The 18,554-nt window shown below is 41.2% G+C and overlaps 1 protein-coding gene across 3 annotated transcripts in view; it reads left to right on the top strand.

Moving 5' to 3' along the window:
- INTS10 (integrator complex subunit 10) overlaps positions 1–17,591 on the top strand; it is a 65,261-nt gene extending 47,670 nt beyond the window's left edge. For 2 of the 3 annotated variants that reach the window (XM_056569091.1, XM_056569076.1), the window contains exons 9-18: positions 28–161; positions 739–892; positions 1,342–1,424; positions 2,318–2,473; positions 4,110–4,218; positions 5,169–5,248; positions 8,473–8,635; positions 9,587–9,680; positions 14,395–14,472; positions 16,985–17,591. In XM_056569091.1, coding sequence (XP_056425066.1) covers positions 28–161; positions 739–892; positions 1,342–1,424; positions 2,318–2,473; positions 4,110–4,218; positions 5,169–5,248; positions 8,473–8,635; positions 9,587–9,680; positions 14,395–14,472; positions 16,985–17,141 — 1,208 coding nt within the window. In that variant the 3' untranslated portion in view covers positions 17,142–17,591. The remainder of the gene's footprint in view (positions 1–27; positions 162–738; positions 893–1,341; positions 1,425–2,317; positions 2,474–4,109; positions 4,219–5,168; positions 5,249–8,472; positions 8,636–9,586; positions 9,681–14,394; positions 14,473–16,984) is intronic. The other variant, XM_056569082.1, reaches the window with a different exon arrangement.
- The last annotated feature ends 963 nt before the right edge of the window (positions 17,592–18,554 follow it).

The raw sequence follows: 18,554 nt of genomic DNA, 5'->3' as shown, positions 1-18,554 counted from the left end.
TATGTACTAAAATTTCATATTTTAAAGGACCAAACACTCCAAACCAAGTTCCCATTGTCCTTCTGGAGGACACATCAAACGTTTTCAGTGATGTTGAGATTAATTCCGGCAAGCACATCCACAAAAGGAGGAAACTTGCAGACAGTCGGGAGAAAACAATGGTATTTTTGACTTTCCTTTTTGTTTGTGTATTATTTATGTATGAGCTGAACAAACACTTTTATTTACTAAAAGTACATGTCAGACTGTCACCTCTTTCAGCCCGATCAGAATAGGACCATGTTAAGCATATTTATTTTCTTACAAAAAGTAGTAAATCAAAACAAAACTTTAATACTTTAAGTTGGGTATCATTGTAATCATAATGCCCTACAGAATAAAGGTAACATGTCATATTAATGGTATAGGGCACTATGTAGACACAACCTACCCCCCCCTCCCAAATTTAGCTAAATTTTTTTTTCTCTTTAATTTTACTCTACAAACGTGTGTGATATGAAAATTTTCCTTTTTTTTTTTTTTTTTTTGCCTCGCCGTAGATTTTGTGGTCAAATTACCTTGTAAGTGGAAAACAGAAGGAATTATTGATTTTAAAAGGCAAAGAGGAAAAAAAAACTAAATGCAAAAATGAAAATTGGCCTAGTCATTAATGCTCAAATGACCTTTCATCATTAGTTAACAACCAGCACCCTTTGTGTGAGGATATGTTCATATTCAATATATTTGTGTATTCTTTAGAGTTCAGATGACGAAGACCTCTCTGGAAAAGGCCGAAGCCGTCATGTGATTGTTAATAAAAATGATCTTTCTAACCCTAATGAAGTCCTAGAAAGCTTTAAAACTGCAAGAGAGTGCTGGGATCTTCTGCATTCTTCAGAATCTCTTGATAAAGGTAAAACTACATGTTTCCCAGAAGAGCACCCCATTTATTCCAGGTAGTGACTCTGGCCGGCTCATTTTTGGACTGTATCGGTTTTTGTTGCTGGACTGAAAATCGTAGTCTACAGTTAAAAAATAATCAGACTGGAGTCACTAGTCTGGCTCATTGAAATGAACGCAGTATGGCGGGGACATGGGAGTAGCCGGTTTTAAAATTCTCCTGCCGGATGCCCGAATCGTAGTTTGAATGCACTTTAACAGGAACATTATTCCCATTTATGTATCAATGCTTATGTGTCTCATATCAATTTACTGAACCAGTGGTTCAGTAAATTGATATGTAGAGCAAAAGCAGAAAACATAGTTAGGAAAGTGTGCTGATTTTAAAAACAGCATTTTTTTTTTTGTGAACATCTTTTTATTTTACTTATTCATTTACTCCACCTATTCCTGCATGTGCAGAGTTCTCCAGAATTTGCTTACCATGGAAGACTGACACTTGGTTGTGGCTAAGGATATTCCTTACAGATATGGTAATTTATCAGGTAAGCAGTTTCTTTCTCTTTTTTTATATATGTATATTTTTATTTATTTTGCATCACTTTTTACTTTATCCATGAGAAGCAAGAAAAATGTAGGTTACTTTCTCATGACAGATGTTCTGTGTGGAATTCTGCTCAGAATTTTAGGTGCATTGCATGTTGTATTGGTTTCAATAGGGATTCTGCTTTGCTGTGCAGACTGATTTGGGGCCTCAGAATTTCCACGCAGAAAACACGAAAACCACAAAGAAAAAAACGGATACATTAAATTTACTTAGGACATGTTTGCAGACTTGTATGGTTGAGTTATGTACAACCAAATTAGGCCCTGCACTAGGCATAATATAGTGTATCAATTTGACAGAGTGCTTTTCCAAGTGTTTTTCTTAATCCATTTATAAGGCTCTGTTTACACCATGACTAGTGCCTCTTTGGTACAGATATATTTTTCAAGCTGAAATCGGCTGCAATCGCATTTACGATTGAAAGATACGGACGTCATTCTCTCCTATGGCCCCTCAGACCCGATAGTAGTCAGCTAGTGGGGCATTTTCTGAATGTTCCCATTTTGTGACTCACTGAAAATCGGGGTCTGAGTCAATAGTCGGATGTAAAATGTCTATGATCGGATTCATGCAGGCCATAGGTGTAAATGGCGTTAGTGTTTGTCAGTGCAAAAATACAATTGCTGGCAATTTCAGCTTTAAAATCTGATCTCTGTCATTGTGGCACTAGTCATGGTGTGACTGGGTCTAAGTGATATTGTTTTACCTTGCAAATGCTATATACATTTTTTTTCTCCTACTTTTTAAAAAATGTTGTTTTATTTTTGAATGCTTACTATTTGACTTTCAAGCTCCTTGGTTGCTCATTTACACTAGCTTTTCTTCCTAAAGGGACAACACAAGAAAGCGATCAACAGTCTTCATCTCATGGCAGCTTTACAAGCGCCTCATTCACCAACACAACAAATACTGAATCAAGGAAACTTAGAACAGCAAAGGTCTCTTATCCAACTTGCAGCCTGCCACTTTGCCCTTGGGGAGTATAAGGTTGGACAATGAGAATATCAATAGATTTCCTTAGCTCTATTATGATGCAACTTCAAATTTTAAATATACCTAAAATTGCCATATTCATTTTTTGTGGTTGTCTTCCTTAGGGTAGGGTCACACGTAGTGCATCCGCAGTATAATTGATAATATTAGCTTTTGAATATGTTGCAGATGTCTGTGCCAGAAAAAGCTATGGCATTTAATATCAACAGCATATTTTGATTTTAGCAATCTCTGCAGGAGCGACTGCCATTACTAACACAAAGAACACACCAACAGCTGATGAGGACAAAGAAGGTGCATACTTCACTCACCAAAATTTGCTTGAGGTCCGATTCCAGGATATTTGCTTGTCAAATATGCTGTGCTACGTGTGACTTTAGCCTTAGCATGTTTCTTCATTCCCACTCCATCCCCATCTTGCAAAAATGTATGTAGCTTAGCGTATATGTAGTGACTTCTGTGGCTTTTTAGCGTTCTGGGAGATCTATAAAATCCTGTGCAGAGGAAACATTGACCAGTTGTCCATGGAAACCAATTAGACAGAAAAAGACTGGAGTAGCCTGAGCCTTTCTACTGGTGGAGAATACATTTTTTTTTCTTGCAGTATGGCTATTGCTGATTATTTATATTAGACAGCTGTCAGTATACAGACACATGCACAATAGAGATACATTTATCTAATGTGTATAAACTACAGTCATTGATCATAGCTGTGGAGCCAACACTGTAGAAATAATCAGTAAGCATACTAATCAAATGAATTTTTTTATGTGTGAATTTACTTGCACAAAATAAGTCTCTTGGAGAAAACTGTACAATTTAGAGGAGATTCTATTCTAGAACCATGTTGTGTCCACTTCCTTGTCTCCATACAAGATGAGATATGGTTGGAAATGGGGGCTCAATGCTAGATAGCCGATAAATCTGGTGCCCAGGCAGGCATGGGTAACGTGTGGCCACGTGATGTCTTGCATAGATCTCTGAACTGTTTGTGTACCTTGTATCACTACTAGGAGTGACACACTGTCCTTTGTGCATTCCCAGATCATCCCACCTGCAGTTAGGGTAGTGTGTCACTACATGGCAAGGGAAGATTAAAGTGCTGACCACGAGGCTTCCATACTCCACAAGACAGTTGTCATATCTTTAAAAAGTACCTGTGTACATCACCAAAGACAATAAAATTCCAGTCTGTAGCAGTCCTGTTTTCTCGTCCACAACACCACTGCAAACAAAGGTGACAGTGTCTGGCTATCATTGACAGGACCTATAATGGGCACCATGACACCAAATTCCTTTTGCTTAGTGCCTGGAAATGGTCCAACAGACAATTGTGTCATGAAGTTGCAACCTGTGGCTGAATGGTGGACAAGAAAATTGTGGGAGCTATGTATGCTTGTCAGCGTATCAAACGGTCCTCTCTACTGGTGGTCTGTTAGGGCTCCCCCTCTTAAGGTCAATGAGGCGAAATGTGTGGGAATGCGTCATAGAGGAATGTTGACCAGACCCATTCTTCATGCCTTGGAGTTAATCACTTTCTTTTTAATTAACATTACATTGATACAGATTCCAAGAAATCAACATTGTACATTTGTAATATGTGAAAGCAATATTTTTCCTCTTCCTTCAGCTAACATGTGAGAAGGTCCTGGAGCTGATGAGTTTTATTGTACCCCCACCCCAAGAAGCTACAAAGACAAAGGATGAGCAGTCAAAAGTAAAACCTAAATTTAGAAAAGGTATTTGTGTATAGTTTTACCATTAGAAATAAATAAGATAACCTAAAATGTCACGCAAAGCCCTTGTCTGTGGTATTTTTCTGTAGGTTACTCCAGTCACGTGTAAATGCAGCCCGAAGGGGACTATCATTTTCACTTCAAACAGCTAAGTTTTGCAGGGGAACCACAGCCAGCCAGGCACTTCCACTGCAGGGTAACTATGTAGTATTACTACATAGTAGTCATTCTGATAAATGGTTGTCCAAGTTAATAAAAAAAATTATAAAATGCTTATGTCCACCAGAACGAAAGCTGCAACTACAAAGCATTTCTCCATTCTGCAGGGTCTATAGTGAGTGGCCCCATATCATAGCATGACATTCATGTGCGCTATTAGGACAAATAGACAGTGGTTGTCTTCATGAGCGAACCCCTTTAAAAGATCTAATTGAAGTCAGTTGTCATCCTTAGCTCCTTCTTCAATGTAAGAATAAATTATGTACCCAGCTTAACATATTCTGAGCAGTGACCATCTTTAGAGAAAAAAATAAGACACATAATAGAGTGTGTATATTTAGTGAAAAATCTATAATATCTCCCCCCCCCCCCCCCTTTTATACTGGTAATATGCCTGTATGAATGACAGAATGTCAACAGACAGAACCGTGCTGCTTTTGGGAGAGGGGGGGGGGGGGGTGAGAGATGTTGTCATCACATACAAAGCATCAGGGTCTGTAGTTCTGAATGAATACATGGAGTATAGTTAGTTACATGTGGCATTCTGACAACTTTGTCATTTAGACACAAGTGACTCCTATGTTCCCACTTAGATTAAGTTATAGTCGACTTATTTAGGGAAGACCACTTTTCAGTTGTATCTGGGTTCTGTTTTGGACTTCTCTTAGCTGCGGACATGCTTTTAATGTATACATACACAGCATATTGAACTATATGTAATCTATTTGTTTTAGGCTCTGACTTGAAGCTGTTGCCTTGCACTAGTAAATATGTAATGCCTTACGGTCTTCAGCTGTTATTGGCAAGTATAAAGGTAAGTAACTTGCTTACAAAATCATACTGGAAACTAAAGTGTTTGCTGTGTAGTTCACCAATACATTACTGCATATAGGCAAGGCTCCCAGCAGCAGGACAACCTTTATTCAGTTTGTCGCGTGACTCTTGTGACAGAAAAGTATTGTCCAAAGCGGAAAACCTCTTCAAGCATTTGAAACTGATAGTAAAGGGAAATACCTGAGTTATAGCTTAAAGGAGTACTCCGAAGCTAACCTTTTATAGGGGAATTGTAGCATGAGGCAAAGTTATATAACATTCTAATATACTCACGTTTTCCATATGGTCTTCTTCCCGCTTTTCTCTCCGTCTGGAAGCTGGTTCTTCTGATGACTCTCTACCTGTATTTCTTCTTGATCCGCCGCCATCTTCGCCCGGTGACTCGTCGCTCCCATGAGTCACTGCGGGCTGTGCCGGCCTCCCAGCCCGGAGTCGGCTACTCCCCCAAAGTTAATTTATTCTGCGCATGCGCAGTAGTACGCAAATAGCGTAGGGCTAACGCTAGGCTCCTATCGCTGCCTACGTTAGCCCTACGCTATTTGCGTAGAGCTGCGCCTACGCTATTTGCGTAGTGCTGTGCTGCGCCATGCTAGTGCAGTGTTTCCCAACCAGGGTGCCTCCAGCTGTTGCAAAACTACAACTCCCAGCATGCTGGGAGTTGTAGTTTTGTAACAGCTGGAGGCACCCTGGTTAGGAAACACTGCGCTAGTGGGAACATAGAAGGAGGGAAGGAGCTGTGGGCATTACTTTATTATAATTTATTATAATTTCCTGGGGGGGGGGGGGGGGAGCAGCAGCTAACAGGAAGCTGGCGCAGGGAGTCATGGGAAATGTAGTCTTTATGACATGGCTGCTTACTGCTATGGCAATTACAAGAGAATGGCTGGGCCAAATTTGACAAATGAGGTATCGTTGGAAAGGTCTTTGAAAGAGCTATCAGAGGAGGTAAACTTTTTTTTTTTTTTTTTTTTTTTTTTTAAGTACCAGCGCTCCGGAGTACTCCTTTAATGTTCTTCAAGCTAAAGTCTAAGGGGGAGATTTATCAAAACCTGTGCAGAGGAAAAGTTGTCCAGTTGCCCATAGCAACCAATCAGATCGCTTCTTTCATTTTTCACAGGCCTTCATGAAAATGAAAGCAGCAAGCTGATTGGTTGCTATGGGCAACTGGGCAAGTTTTCCTCTTCAGAGGTTTTGATAAATCTCCCCCTAAGTTCAAACTCTAAAATTTACTAACTTATTTTATACACACATTTTTATCCATAATCAACAAAAAAAGTCTTTTTTTTTTTTTTCCGTTTACGCCCGTTTTATCTGTGGGTTACAGGCAAATAACGTGCACGTACAATAACATACGGCAGTAAATTTTACGATATGTGACATTACCCTTATGATGTTTGACCTTAGCTGTAACAATCAAATGTTCTGGGAAGTTCCCTGCTTTTAGTTTACTTTTTTTCATTCCTTGTGACTATAATTTAAAAGTGTTACACTGTATGGGAGAACGCAGCGGTCATTGATATATTTTTTTTAAACAGAATTTATAACCATTTATAACTTTTCTATTCTGGTGGATACAAGAGAACGCTGTGATGGTTTTAGGCTTTAGCTGTTAGTTTCTTTTAACCCCTTAAGGACCCAGTGCGTACCTGTACACCCATGGGAATTCCGGTCCCTGCCGGGTGGACCAGGAGACCTGCTGAAATCATTCAGCAGGCACCCCGTGCAAACCCTTGGGTCACGTCAATTCAGACCCCGCGTCAATTCAGACCAGCAATTAGCGGCAATTTCGGGTCAGACCCTGAAAAGAAGGGTGATAGGTTGCTGTCCGAGACGGCACCTATCTCCCTTTACCAGCAGGAGTGAGGTGGCACGGTCGTAACAACTGACCAATCACTGTCCTACTGTGTGGTGATCACCGGTGATCGGGGCAGCAATCGGGGCCTTACTTACCTCAGCGGGGGTCCCCTGAGGCAGCGGCAGGATTAGGACAGCAGCGGCAGGAGCAGCGGAGGTGACAGGATACAGCAGGAGATGAGGCCTGTTCGCCTCCTGCTGTTGCTAAGCAACGACTCCCAGCATGCACAGCCAAAGGGCATGCTGGGAGTTGTAGTTTTGCAACAGCTGGAGGCACAAATACAACTCCCAGCATGCCTTTAGGCTGTCTGTGCATGCTGGGAGTTATAGTTATGCAACAGCTGGAGGCACATATTTTTTCTATGAAAAAGTGTGCCTCCAGCTGTTGCATAACTACAGCTCTCAGCATGCACGGACAGCCAAAGGGAATGCTGAGAGTTGTAGTTTTGCAACAGCTGGAGGTTTGCACCCCTCTCCCCCATGTGAATGTACAGGGTACACTCACACGGGCAGGGGTGTTTACCATGAGTTTCTCGCTGCAAGTTTGAGAGGCAGCAATTTTTCCGCTGCAGCTCAAACTCCCTGTGGGAAACTCGCTGTGAACCCCCACCCGTGTGAATGTACCCTAAAAACACTACACTACACTAACACAAAATAAAAAGTAAAGCACTACATATACCCCTAAACGGTTACCTAAATTTTGGGGGGATTGCCCCTTGTAAAAATTCAAAAACTGGATCTACAAGAACATGCAAGTGAAAAAATAAAGATTTAGAATTTTCTCCTTTGCTTTGCTGCTATTCCTGTGAAACACCTAAAGGGTTAACATACTTTCTGAATGTCATTTTGAATACTTTGAGGGGTGCAGTTTTTATAATGGGGTCATTTATGGGGTATTTCTACTATGAAACCCCGTCAAATCCACTTAAAAGATGAACTGGTCCCTGAAAAATTCCAATTTTGAAAATTTTGTGAAAAATTGGAAAAATGCTGCAGAACTTTGAAGCATTGACGAAAATTTACCACCAACACAAAGTAGAATATGTCATGGAAAAAAAAACAATCTCTCGGAATCAGAAGGAAAAGTAAAAGCATCCCAGAGGTATTCATGGTTAAAGTGACAGTGGTCAGATGTGCAAAAAAATGCCCGGGTCCTTAAGGTGAAAATGGGCTGGGTCCTTAAGGGGTTAAATGTAAACTATATGATGAATAACAAGAATCCAAGAGATTCCATTACAACATGTATTTTTTTTTCCAGAATAGAGCGCAGTCTGTAGAGATCATACTTTGTGTCACTTGTGTAAATGCATATAGTGATGTGATGGCTTATGTTTGCCTTTTCTTCTTCAGCTCAGAGCCTTTTCTGACAATAGAGATGATATGGCTCTTGGTCACTTTATTGTGTTACTGCAGCATGACTGGCCTAAAGGAGAGAACCTGTTCTTAAAAGCCATAGGGAAGATTTGCCAGCAAGGAAACTTCCAATATGAAAACTTTTTCAACTATGTAACAAGTAAGTTTGGATTATTTTTGTGTTTTACACTTGTACCCACCATTTGTGTTTATATCTGTAAAGGAATTACTGGCTCGACAATAGTGATTTGACAAATGACATAAATGCTAAGCATCAAAATCTTAGTGTCTTATACCAAAACTATGTATATTCTATTTACAGTTTTATCAGACTGCTTGTTAAATAATTATGCTCACGCTGGTGTAGAAAAAAAAGGCAAAAACTCCTCTTTTCCATTTTCCCTGCCTCTTCTGTTGCACAGAACTTCCTGAAGCCTATTGGTGAAAACTGATACAAAAATGTATTAAGCTTGTTTCAAATTGACATTAATTATGAGCTGGCAGAGATTTCGCCTCCATTTTACACTAGCTCCTGGAGTAAATTATAATAAATGTGCTCGGCGTGAGCACAGCGTAAAACCACCAGCTTTTTGCACAATCAGCTTTTTGCGACATCTGTACATTAGAAAACTGGCGTACAAACCATATTAAATGACACTGAATGTTTTGTCTCCATCATGGATAATATAAAGACCACCCTGTACTCTGTGCTACGTCACATAATGAAATAGCACAGAGCATGTATACTTATAGGGGGAGATTTATCAAAACCTGTGCAGAGGAAGAGTGGTGTAGTTGCCCATAGCAACCAATCAGATAGCTTCTTTCATTTTCCACAGGCCTCTAAAGAGGCCTGTGGAAAATGAAAGAAGCAATCTGATTGGTTGCTATGGGCAACTACACCACTTCCTCTGCACAGGTTTTGATAAATCTCCCCAATAGAGTATATATGTCTATAATGTCCATAAGAGACTAGAAGAAACAGATGCTGGTGAACGGTAGACTACAGTATACTAAATGTGTGCTATATATTAGTGAGGCTTTTCCTGCTGGACATCCTTTTATGGATTAGTTTCCTACATTTACTATTGTACCCATTTTTTTTCTGCAGACATTGACATGCTGGAAGAGTTTGCTTATTTACGGACCCAAGAAGGGGGTAAGATTCACTTGGAATTAATCCCCAATCAAGGAGTGCTGCTCAAGTGAGTGTCTATTATTACTTCTCTATTGCTTTATGTATATTCTATTGCACACATAGCTACACACATGGTGCAGTAGATTCACCTACATTTTTAATCCAGTATATCAAACCTGAAGGAAACTGGATTTCTAAGATGATACACAGGGTAACAAGTGGTTAAATGCTGTAGGTCTGAATGGCATCTTTTCCAAGTCCCCATAAAGGTTTTTTGGGGGGGAATTTAATATCGATTGCCTTTTCTTGGGTTATATACCTCCATTACCCTCAAAACACTCTTTGTATGACCACAATACACCATAAGAAAACAAGTAAATGTAACTGCATTGCTCTGTACTGTTATACTGTAATGTACACACATCAGTCAGCATCCTTTAATTATAATTGATTTATCATTTTCTGAGGAATACTGCAGTATAACAAGACGTACAGTATTTTTCACCGTATAAGACGCACTTTTTCTTCCCCAAAACTGGGTGGGGGGAAAAGTTGGTGCGTCTTATACGGCAAATACGCATTAAAACCCTGTCATATCGCGGCAGTCCCTGCGGCCATCAACGGCCGGGACCCGCGGCTAATACAGGACATCACCGATTGCGGTGATGTCCTGTATTAACCCTTCAGATGTGGCGATCAAAGCTGACCGCCGCGTCTGGAGTGAAAGTGAAACAAACTCGGCTGCTCAGTCGGGCTGTTCAGGACCGCCGTGGTGAAATCGCAGCGTCCCGAACAGCTTACAGGACACCGGGAGGGACCTAACCTGTCTCCTCAGTGTCAGATCGGTGAATGACTGCTCCATGCCGGGATCCCCTGCATGGCCGGCGCTCTCCCTCGTCGTCGCGCACGCCGACCCGTCGTCCAATAGGAGCGGCGTGCATAGCGACGTGATAGCGGCGACAGAGAGCGAGGATCCCGGGCAGCAGAGACGTTCCGGGGACACCCCAGGGATGCAGCGACATCCAGGGCAGCGGTGATGAGCGGTGACGGTCCGGAGCGGCGGGGACACGTATTACCTCCTATACCAGTGGTCTTCAACCTGTGGCCCTCCAGATGTTGCAAAACTACAACTCCAGGCATGCCCGGACAGCCAACGGCTGTCTGGGCATGCTGGGAGTTGTAGTTTTGCAACATCTAGAGGTCCGCATGTTGAAGATCACTGTCCTATACTTTACATTGTATTTGGTTCAGAATCCTTTTTTTCTAGATTTTCCTCCTTTAAAATTGGGTGCGTCTTATATGGCAAAAAATACGTTAAATCTAGCCTTAGGTAGAAATCTGAGGAGTTAAGTTGATTGTGATACACTCTCATAAACACAGTTCAGTTACAATAGATACTTAGTAATTTGCTTTATTCAGGTTTGTTATGCAAAGATAAAACAATACAGAGCAGTGCTGTTATATTTAATTACTTCCTTAGGATGTGACCCCAATATCACATTGAACACGGACTCTAAGAAAAATCACACATCACAAAACAAGACACATCACTCTGGTTAGTGCTGCAGCCTACTTGTTTTTTTATATGGCCAGACTCCTTCCATTTTTTTGGTGGTTGTGCCTGGTACTTTAGGTAACTCCTTCTCATTTACCTAAATGGTATTGAGCAGCAATGAGCTGAAGTACCAGACCCAGCCTTTACAAAATGTATGGAACTTAAAGAGTGCCTGTCATCATCTAAACTTTCCCTGATCCCCCTCCCCATCTGTCCCTTACTCTAACTATGTCTATCCCTGTGTTTATTGAGGTTTAAAACGCTGTGGAAATACCTTTTTTTTTATCCCTCTTCATTAGCTCAGGAGCACTGTCTTTCTGAGGGGTGGAAGGAGGCTGGTCCCGACAGGCAAGATGTCACATGAAGCCTGGCTGGAACTCTGCTTTTGCCAGTCTTCCTGTATGCTGCTCTCCCTCTGCAGCAGTGTTTCCCAACCAGGGCACCTCCAGCTGTTGCAAAACTACAACTCCCAGCATGCCCAGACAGCCAACAGCTGTCCGGGCATGCTGGGAGTTGTAGTTTTGCAACAGCTGGAGGCACCCTGGTTGGGAAACACTGCTCTGCAGTGTGCATACAGACTAAGTACAGGGAAGGGACGGCAGCCTGTCTCTCTCTCTCCTGTGTGTCTCTGCACTAAAAAGTCAATGCTGAGAACCAGGGGCTGAGGGAGCAATTACAGAGGCAGTGATCAAGATGAATGTCAGGGGGGGGGGGGGGGGGTGCAGTGAGATAATACAATGTATAAGATAATGTGTGGTGAGGGGCAGGAGGGAGGGGGAGGTGACTGGCTGTTATATGAGAGGCATGTGCAGGCTTGTAGCTCACAGTGCTGCTCCAGGCTGGGAGCGAGTCCTGAGCTGAGAGTACTGAACTTCGGTGGAAGGACCAGAGCCCTTCAGCATTAGTCCTAAAAGCTGTACACTTACTATGAAAAGCATAGGAAGCTGCCTGCAGACCAGGCATAGAAGAAAGACCCCTAGTGGCCAAAAGTATCAAATGAAAAAACTGGTATAAATATTAATATTTTTTAATGAAGATATATTACAATATGTCTTCATTAATGATTATGAACAACATATTAAAAGTTTTTGTTGATGACAGGTACTCTTTAAGTGTTAATCTAGATGCTGTAGTGCTTACTAGAGTGCCAGTTCATTCTATCAGCCGATTCCCCTCACAGTCTAATCTAAAGATATACCATTCATATTAAAGTCCCAAAAAACCCTTAAAGGGGTGTTTCTATCTGAAGAAGTTATCCCCTATCTACAGAATAGGAAATAACAAGCTGATGATATGTTTTCAATTGCTGGGATCCACAAGGATTCCGAGAACAGGGCCAAATTTGTCCCTGGAAAGAACGTAGCACACCGTGTGTATGCGGACAGCACTCTGTTATCCTCTGAATATTAGCATTATTTATTTATATAGCGCCCTTGGTTACAGGGTACTGTACATTTGATGAGGGTTAAAATAAATGACACAAATGCTGGTATAGCAAATATGATACAGATTGCAGACTGATACAGAGATGTATGAAGGAAACATGCTGTGGATGGTCTTGCATATCATGGTAAACAGTTTAAACCAAATAAGTTAGGCAACTAGTAGCCAGTGAAGGGATTTTCACATGGCAAAGGCGAAGCAAGGTGAGCAGTGGATTAGTCGGGCTGCAGAATTAGGGTGCATGCACACCAAGTTTTTGCTATCCAGTTCCCGTATATACGGTTTCCCTTCAAAAACCGTACTAAAACTGATTGAAAACCGGATGTATTGACTTCACAATGCAAACCGTATTGCAAACGCATCATACAGTTATGTCCGTTTGGCGACTTTTACGGTTGGGCCCGGTTTTTCAGCCATGTTCGCAACCAGAGTATACAGCGTTTTTAGGTCCGGTTGACCAACCGTATCCTAACCGGATACATTTTTATTAACATTGAAGTCAATGAGAACCGGACTAAACCATATGAGTGTACGGTTGCATCTGTTTTAATCCCTCCGTTTTTATTATTGCACATGCGCAATGCAAGCCAAAAACACCACCCACCTTCTAGAATGTTCTTTCTGGAAAAACTTTATTTAAAAACAAGGCGAACATTGACAGACGTATGCGTTTTTTTAGTGTGAAAACGGATACAACCGGATTAAATCGTACATCACGATTCAAACCGGATACAGGTTGATCTATGTGCACACGGTTTAATACGGTTGAGTCCGGTTTTTGCCTATCCGTTTTTTACAAAAAACCTGATACGGGAACTGGATAGCAAAAAACGTGTACATGCACCCTTAAAGAGGTACTCCACCCCTAGACATCTTATCCCCTATCCTTTGGATACGATGTCTGATCGCTGGGGACCCCCACAATATAGCATGCGGCACCCACCTGTTTCTGCTCCGGAAGTGCTGGAGGTTCTGTGTCCTGACCACGGGAACGGAAGCTCGTGACGTCACGACTCCGCCCCTGTGTGACGTCACGCCCCGTCCCCTCAATGCAAGTCTATGGGAGGGGGCGTGACTGGTCCATGATTTCAGATGTCTAGGGGTGGAGTACCCCTTTAAGGATGGAGAGCAGGAAGGTTTCATGAAATGCCATTGAACTCTGCACTGTTCAGCAGCCCCATAGAGAATGAATGCAGCTGTGGATACGCTGTCCTTTCTGTTCATTCCAGGGTCCATGATTTCAGGATGTGTGGAGGTCCCAGTGGTCAGCCCACTTCCAATTAGCTTGTTATTTCTTATCCTGTGGTCTTCGGACGGGTATAACACTTACACTGCACAGGATTCCACGATGACCCATGGTATACAGCCATCCAAATATTGTGCCGCTGATTACTCTGTTTCCTTAAATATGCAGCAGCATGTTTTTTTTATTACTTTTAACATGAACAATAGATTGAAATAGAAGAACAATTCTTGCCAGTTTTGGTAATATTTTCAGTAACCATTTCCTTCTATAGGGCTGTTAATCTACCCTTAAGTAGTTTTTGTAAGTTCACTTTTTGTAGGAAGATTTCACCACAGAATCTCTTTTGTACAGTTTTTGTGGTCTCCATGGGATGACCACCGTCTAGAGCCACTGCTGTTTCTAGACAGGAACATTAAAAAAAAATGTATGAAAGATCATTAGTAATATCATGGCCTTATAGCTACAATATCTTCTATCTTGAATGTTTTTAGTGTTTTGCGGCTCAGGATAAGTTATTACTGTTTGCTGTTTTTAAAGGAGCTCTAGCACTACCCTGGGGTTGTTGCAGCAGGAATTCATGCCTGTCCTACAGGCCAGCATAGCAACCAGTGACAGGTACTAAGTCCACAACGCCTGCTCATGATGTGCTGTGTCCGTCAACATTTTTCCACAGCCCCATAGTTTTTGATGTTTGATGTGCAATAATTTGCCCATTTTCTCTTTTTATTTAAGTTACTTATTCTTCATTTGAGTGTAAAGTTGTGACATTCAGCATTTTCCCCATGAGTGACTGGTGTTTGATGTCAGCTGGCCACGTCTACATCATACGAGACAATCCTTATACTCTCTGTAGAAATGATGTCTATTTGTGCAGGCGTTCTTTGTACATGCTAAAGAGAATTGTTTACATTTCTTTTGGGCAGGTTGTAGGATTGGTGAGAGCTGTGGTATAATGCTAGAAGCACCAGAAATAAGCTGTTGGGCTAGGCAACACATTAGCAGGGGTGACGGCTAAGCTATTAAAATAAGAGGATCTATTTTCAGTAAGTCTTATTGCGGGGGATTTTACTGATATTTCCTAATTCCTAGACGATGAACAAGTTGACAAACAGTCTTGAAATATGCCAGATTTCTCACCGTGGCTAAGGCTGATTGATCAGTCTGGTACTACTGTAGACTGTGTAGTTTGCACTTCTGTTCTAAGGTTAGATTCACTTTTTACAGCTTTCTGTAGGCTAAAATAGTGGAGCAACATTTTGGTGTATTTGTGGTTGAATGGAAGTGCAATTTAACCACACCACATTTCTATCCTTACCATGGCCCTTTCCCAATAAGCCACATCAATTTTTGGGTGAGGTTCAGGTTCTATTCTTTTTGGTGCACTTTGCAGAATGTGTTTTCTTTGCCATTCACCACTATTTTGGTGCATTTGAAGCCAAATTTCTGGAAAAAATAGCCTTAGACAGTCTGGGCCATTGTGATCACAGTTGCACTGGCTACAGTACTTGGCTTTCACTATTCTAGGAGGGCATAAGTCTAATATGAAACCCTTTTTTTTGTTCTTTTCTCTTGCATATTTTTGAGTCCAATGTGTTTTTCTTTGGATTTTTCCCAGCTTCCTAAAGTTACAAAAAGCATTAAAAAAATTCACATAGCAAATGTATTGCCTAGAATAAACACAACCAAAACACTTGGCATTCATAAAGTGTTTTATAAAAGAAATATAAATAAACTGCAGTGTGAAGGAGGCTTATTAGAGTATTTAACTAGGGGCTGTCTGTAACACTGTCCATTTCAAGTATGGAATATCAAGGTAAGTTTTTAACAAAGTCAATGGTTTAAACGCGTGATTGTTACACAAGTGTAGTGTCATCACATCACACTGTATGTGTGGAGCTGATGGAAACGCACATTCCCCTAAGGTGTTCATGTATGACGCAGTGCTGAGATGTAAATAAGGCTCACCATTATATTATTGTGACGTTTTAGGCAGTGTAAAAATATATTAGAATTTGCCTGAGAGCATGAGGGGAAAAGTCACACTGGCACTATCCTAAAAATAAGGGAAGCGTGGAGAGCCCGACCAATGGAAACTTATAGCATGTGAAGTAAATGAGTAAACTCAATAGAGTAAAACTGGTCAATAGTTAAAAGGAGAACTCAGGCAAAATGTTTTATTTCTCCTATATGCCTAGGCTGCTAGAATAAAAAAAGCTATGTCTTACCTCCCAAGGTGCTTCTGGAAAATCTCTCCTGTCCTCCAACATGTCACAGACTGCAGTAATGTCCCGTCTTGGCCGGTGATAGGCTGAGTGGCACTGTGATGTAATACGCCTGGGCTTCTTCCTGGTGCCCTAACCCGTTACATCACCCACTGAGCCGGGACATAGCTGCAGCCAGTGATTAGTTCTGCACAGTCTGATGTGTCGGGCACCAAAGGCCGGAAGAAAATCGGGCCAAAGGACAGGAGGCCAATTCCAGCAGCTCCAGGGGTGCGTCGGAAGGGAAGTCAAAGTTTATTATTTTTATTCCAGCAGCCCGTGCATATAGAGTTCTCCTTTAAAAATAAACCCACTTCTAAATTATGGCAATTAAATATGGCACTAAAAGGCTGTGTATGTGTGCCTAGTATGGCACATACACTTCCAAAGTAAGTCCTTCTCTAAAACTAGATAGTGCTGGGAGGATGAATAGGTAAACTTATACTCGACAGTCTAAAAATGCACCAGGTTTATCACAGTGTCTCATGCTGTTTAATACAGTTTGCTCATCTGTAGACTGTTTAATCTAAGTTTACTAACATCGATTCATCCTCCTTTTTTTAAATGCCCCCCCCCCCTTATCTGTACATTGAAAGCATTTTGATTAGAAGTCATTGATGTCTGATCAGTAGGGGCCCAGCCTCTATGATAACTAGAATGAAGGGACTTCCCTTTTACTATTCCCATAACATTGACACTCAATCCAGCACTGGGTCACCTCATTTGTTTAGGCATAGGCTGGCCCCCCCCTACTGACCAGACAGTGATGTCATATTGATTGGATATGGCAATGGATGGAAAGCCCCTTCGATTTAAAGCTTGCACAGTTATGTTTACATTTTTTAAGAAAATCTGTTTTGTGGCAGACACCATACAGTGACACGTGGCATTACAAAAGGAGTAAAAGAAGACTTCCGGCTGGCTATGGAACGACAGGTCTCCCGCTGCACAGAAAATCTCATGGTCGTCTTGCATCGCTTCTGTATTAATGAAAATATTTTGCTGTTGCAGTGCTTGGCTTAACCTTACTATTAACTTGTATCTGGGAATAATTGTGTCCTTGTAATATAAATCTGATTTCTGCCATACATTGCCCATTCATGTATGGTTACTGTTTCATGTTGTAAATAATCGCCTTATGGACATTCCCTGCATAAATCTATGTACAGAGAAAATAACCTGGATTTCTGCTTCTTTTTGGCCTCTTAAAAATCAGCAAAATATTGTAGTTTTTACATCTTTACATTTCAGCTGTGACATTTTTTTCCCCAGTGACATGACTGTATAAAACCTCACTTTATGTGTGAGATTTTATTAGCTTTTTTGATGATTTATATAAATAATTGTATAATTTAGGATTTTTTTTTGTTTATGGACCATTTTTTTTCATTCTCATTTGACACTGAATAATATGTAAATTATTTGGGTTATTACAGTTGATTTTGCAATAAAACATATTTTATAGTAAATCACACTTTAATTTCATTTTTTGGCTGTTTTTTATTTTCTCTTTCTCTATCATATTAAAAACTTTAGTATTGTAGATCTTAAAGGGGTATTCCGGGTTTATACATCTTATCCCCTATAGATGTATGATCGCTGGGGGACCCCCGAAATCTCTGTGCAGCCCCCCCAACATTCTGTAGCCGTAATGTCGCGTTCCCGTCTCGGAGGCAGCACCTGGCACAGAATGCCGGGGGCTGCACAGAGATCATGAGGGTCCCTAGCGGCGGGACCCCTACGATCATACATCTTATCCTTTGGATAGGGGATAAGATGTATAAAGCTGGAATACCCCTTTAACGTATTACACATTGGCGCATACATATTTTGAATACTAGAACAATATGGTCTGTGTTACTATACCACAGGCTGCTGTTAAGACTGCTGTGCCCTCACACAGCTCCAGGGTCCCTACTGGCTCCCTAGTCTCTGTTCACTAGGAAGCCCTAATGAAGGAGGGGAGTACCCTTTAATCATGCCACAACAATGATAGGATTGTACAGCTGGGATTAGGAGTTCCCCTGTACCTGTCATAGAATAGCAGGCTACTTAAGAACAGAAGCTGTAGATAGAAGTTCATTCTTCTACAAAAATTAGCTCAGGGAACTGGCTAATCTTCTCTATTGCAGTGATGGCAAAAGATGTCACTGTAAACTGAGGCCCTGCACTGCCTGCCATCAAAACACAGTTGTTAAAGGGGTACTCTGGTGGGAAACACTTTTTTCAAATCAACTGGTTCCAGAAAGTTAAACAGATTTTTAATGACTTCTATTAAAAAAAATCTCAATCCTTCCAGTACTTATCAGCTGCTGTATACTACAGAGGAAGTTGAGTTGTTCTTTTCAGGATTGGGTATATGCCTATTGTGCATAGCGATGACGTCCATATACTTCAATTGGTCAGAGGTGCGGTGATGTATAAGTGATACATTGG

Source organism: Hyla sarda, chromosome 1 (genome assembly GCF_029499605.1).
Source record: "Hyla sarda isolate aHylSar1 chromosome 1, aHylSar1.hap1, whole genome shotgun sequence".
Taxonomy (NCBI): Eukaryota; Metazoa; Chordata; class Amphibia; order Anura; family Hylidae; genus Hyla; species Hyla sarda.
This window is presented reverse-complemented; position numbering and strand designations above follow the sequence as displayed.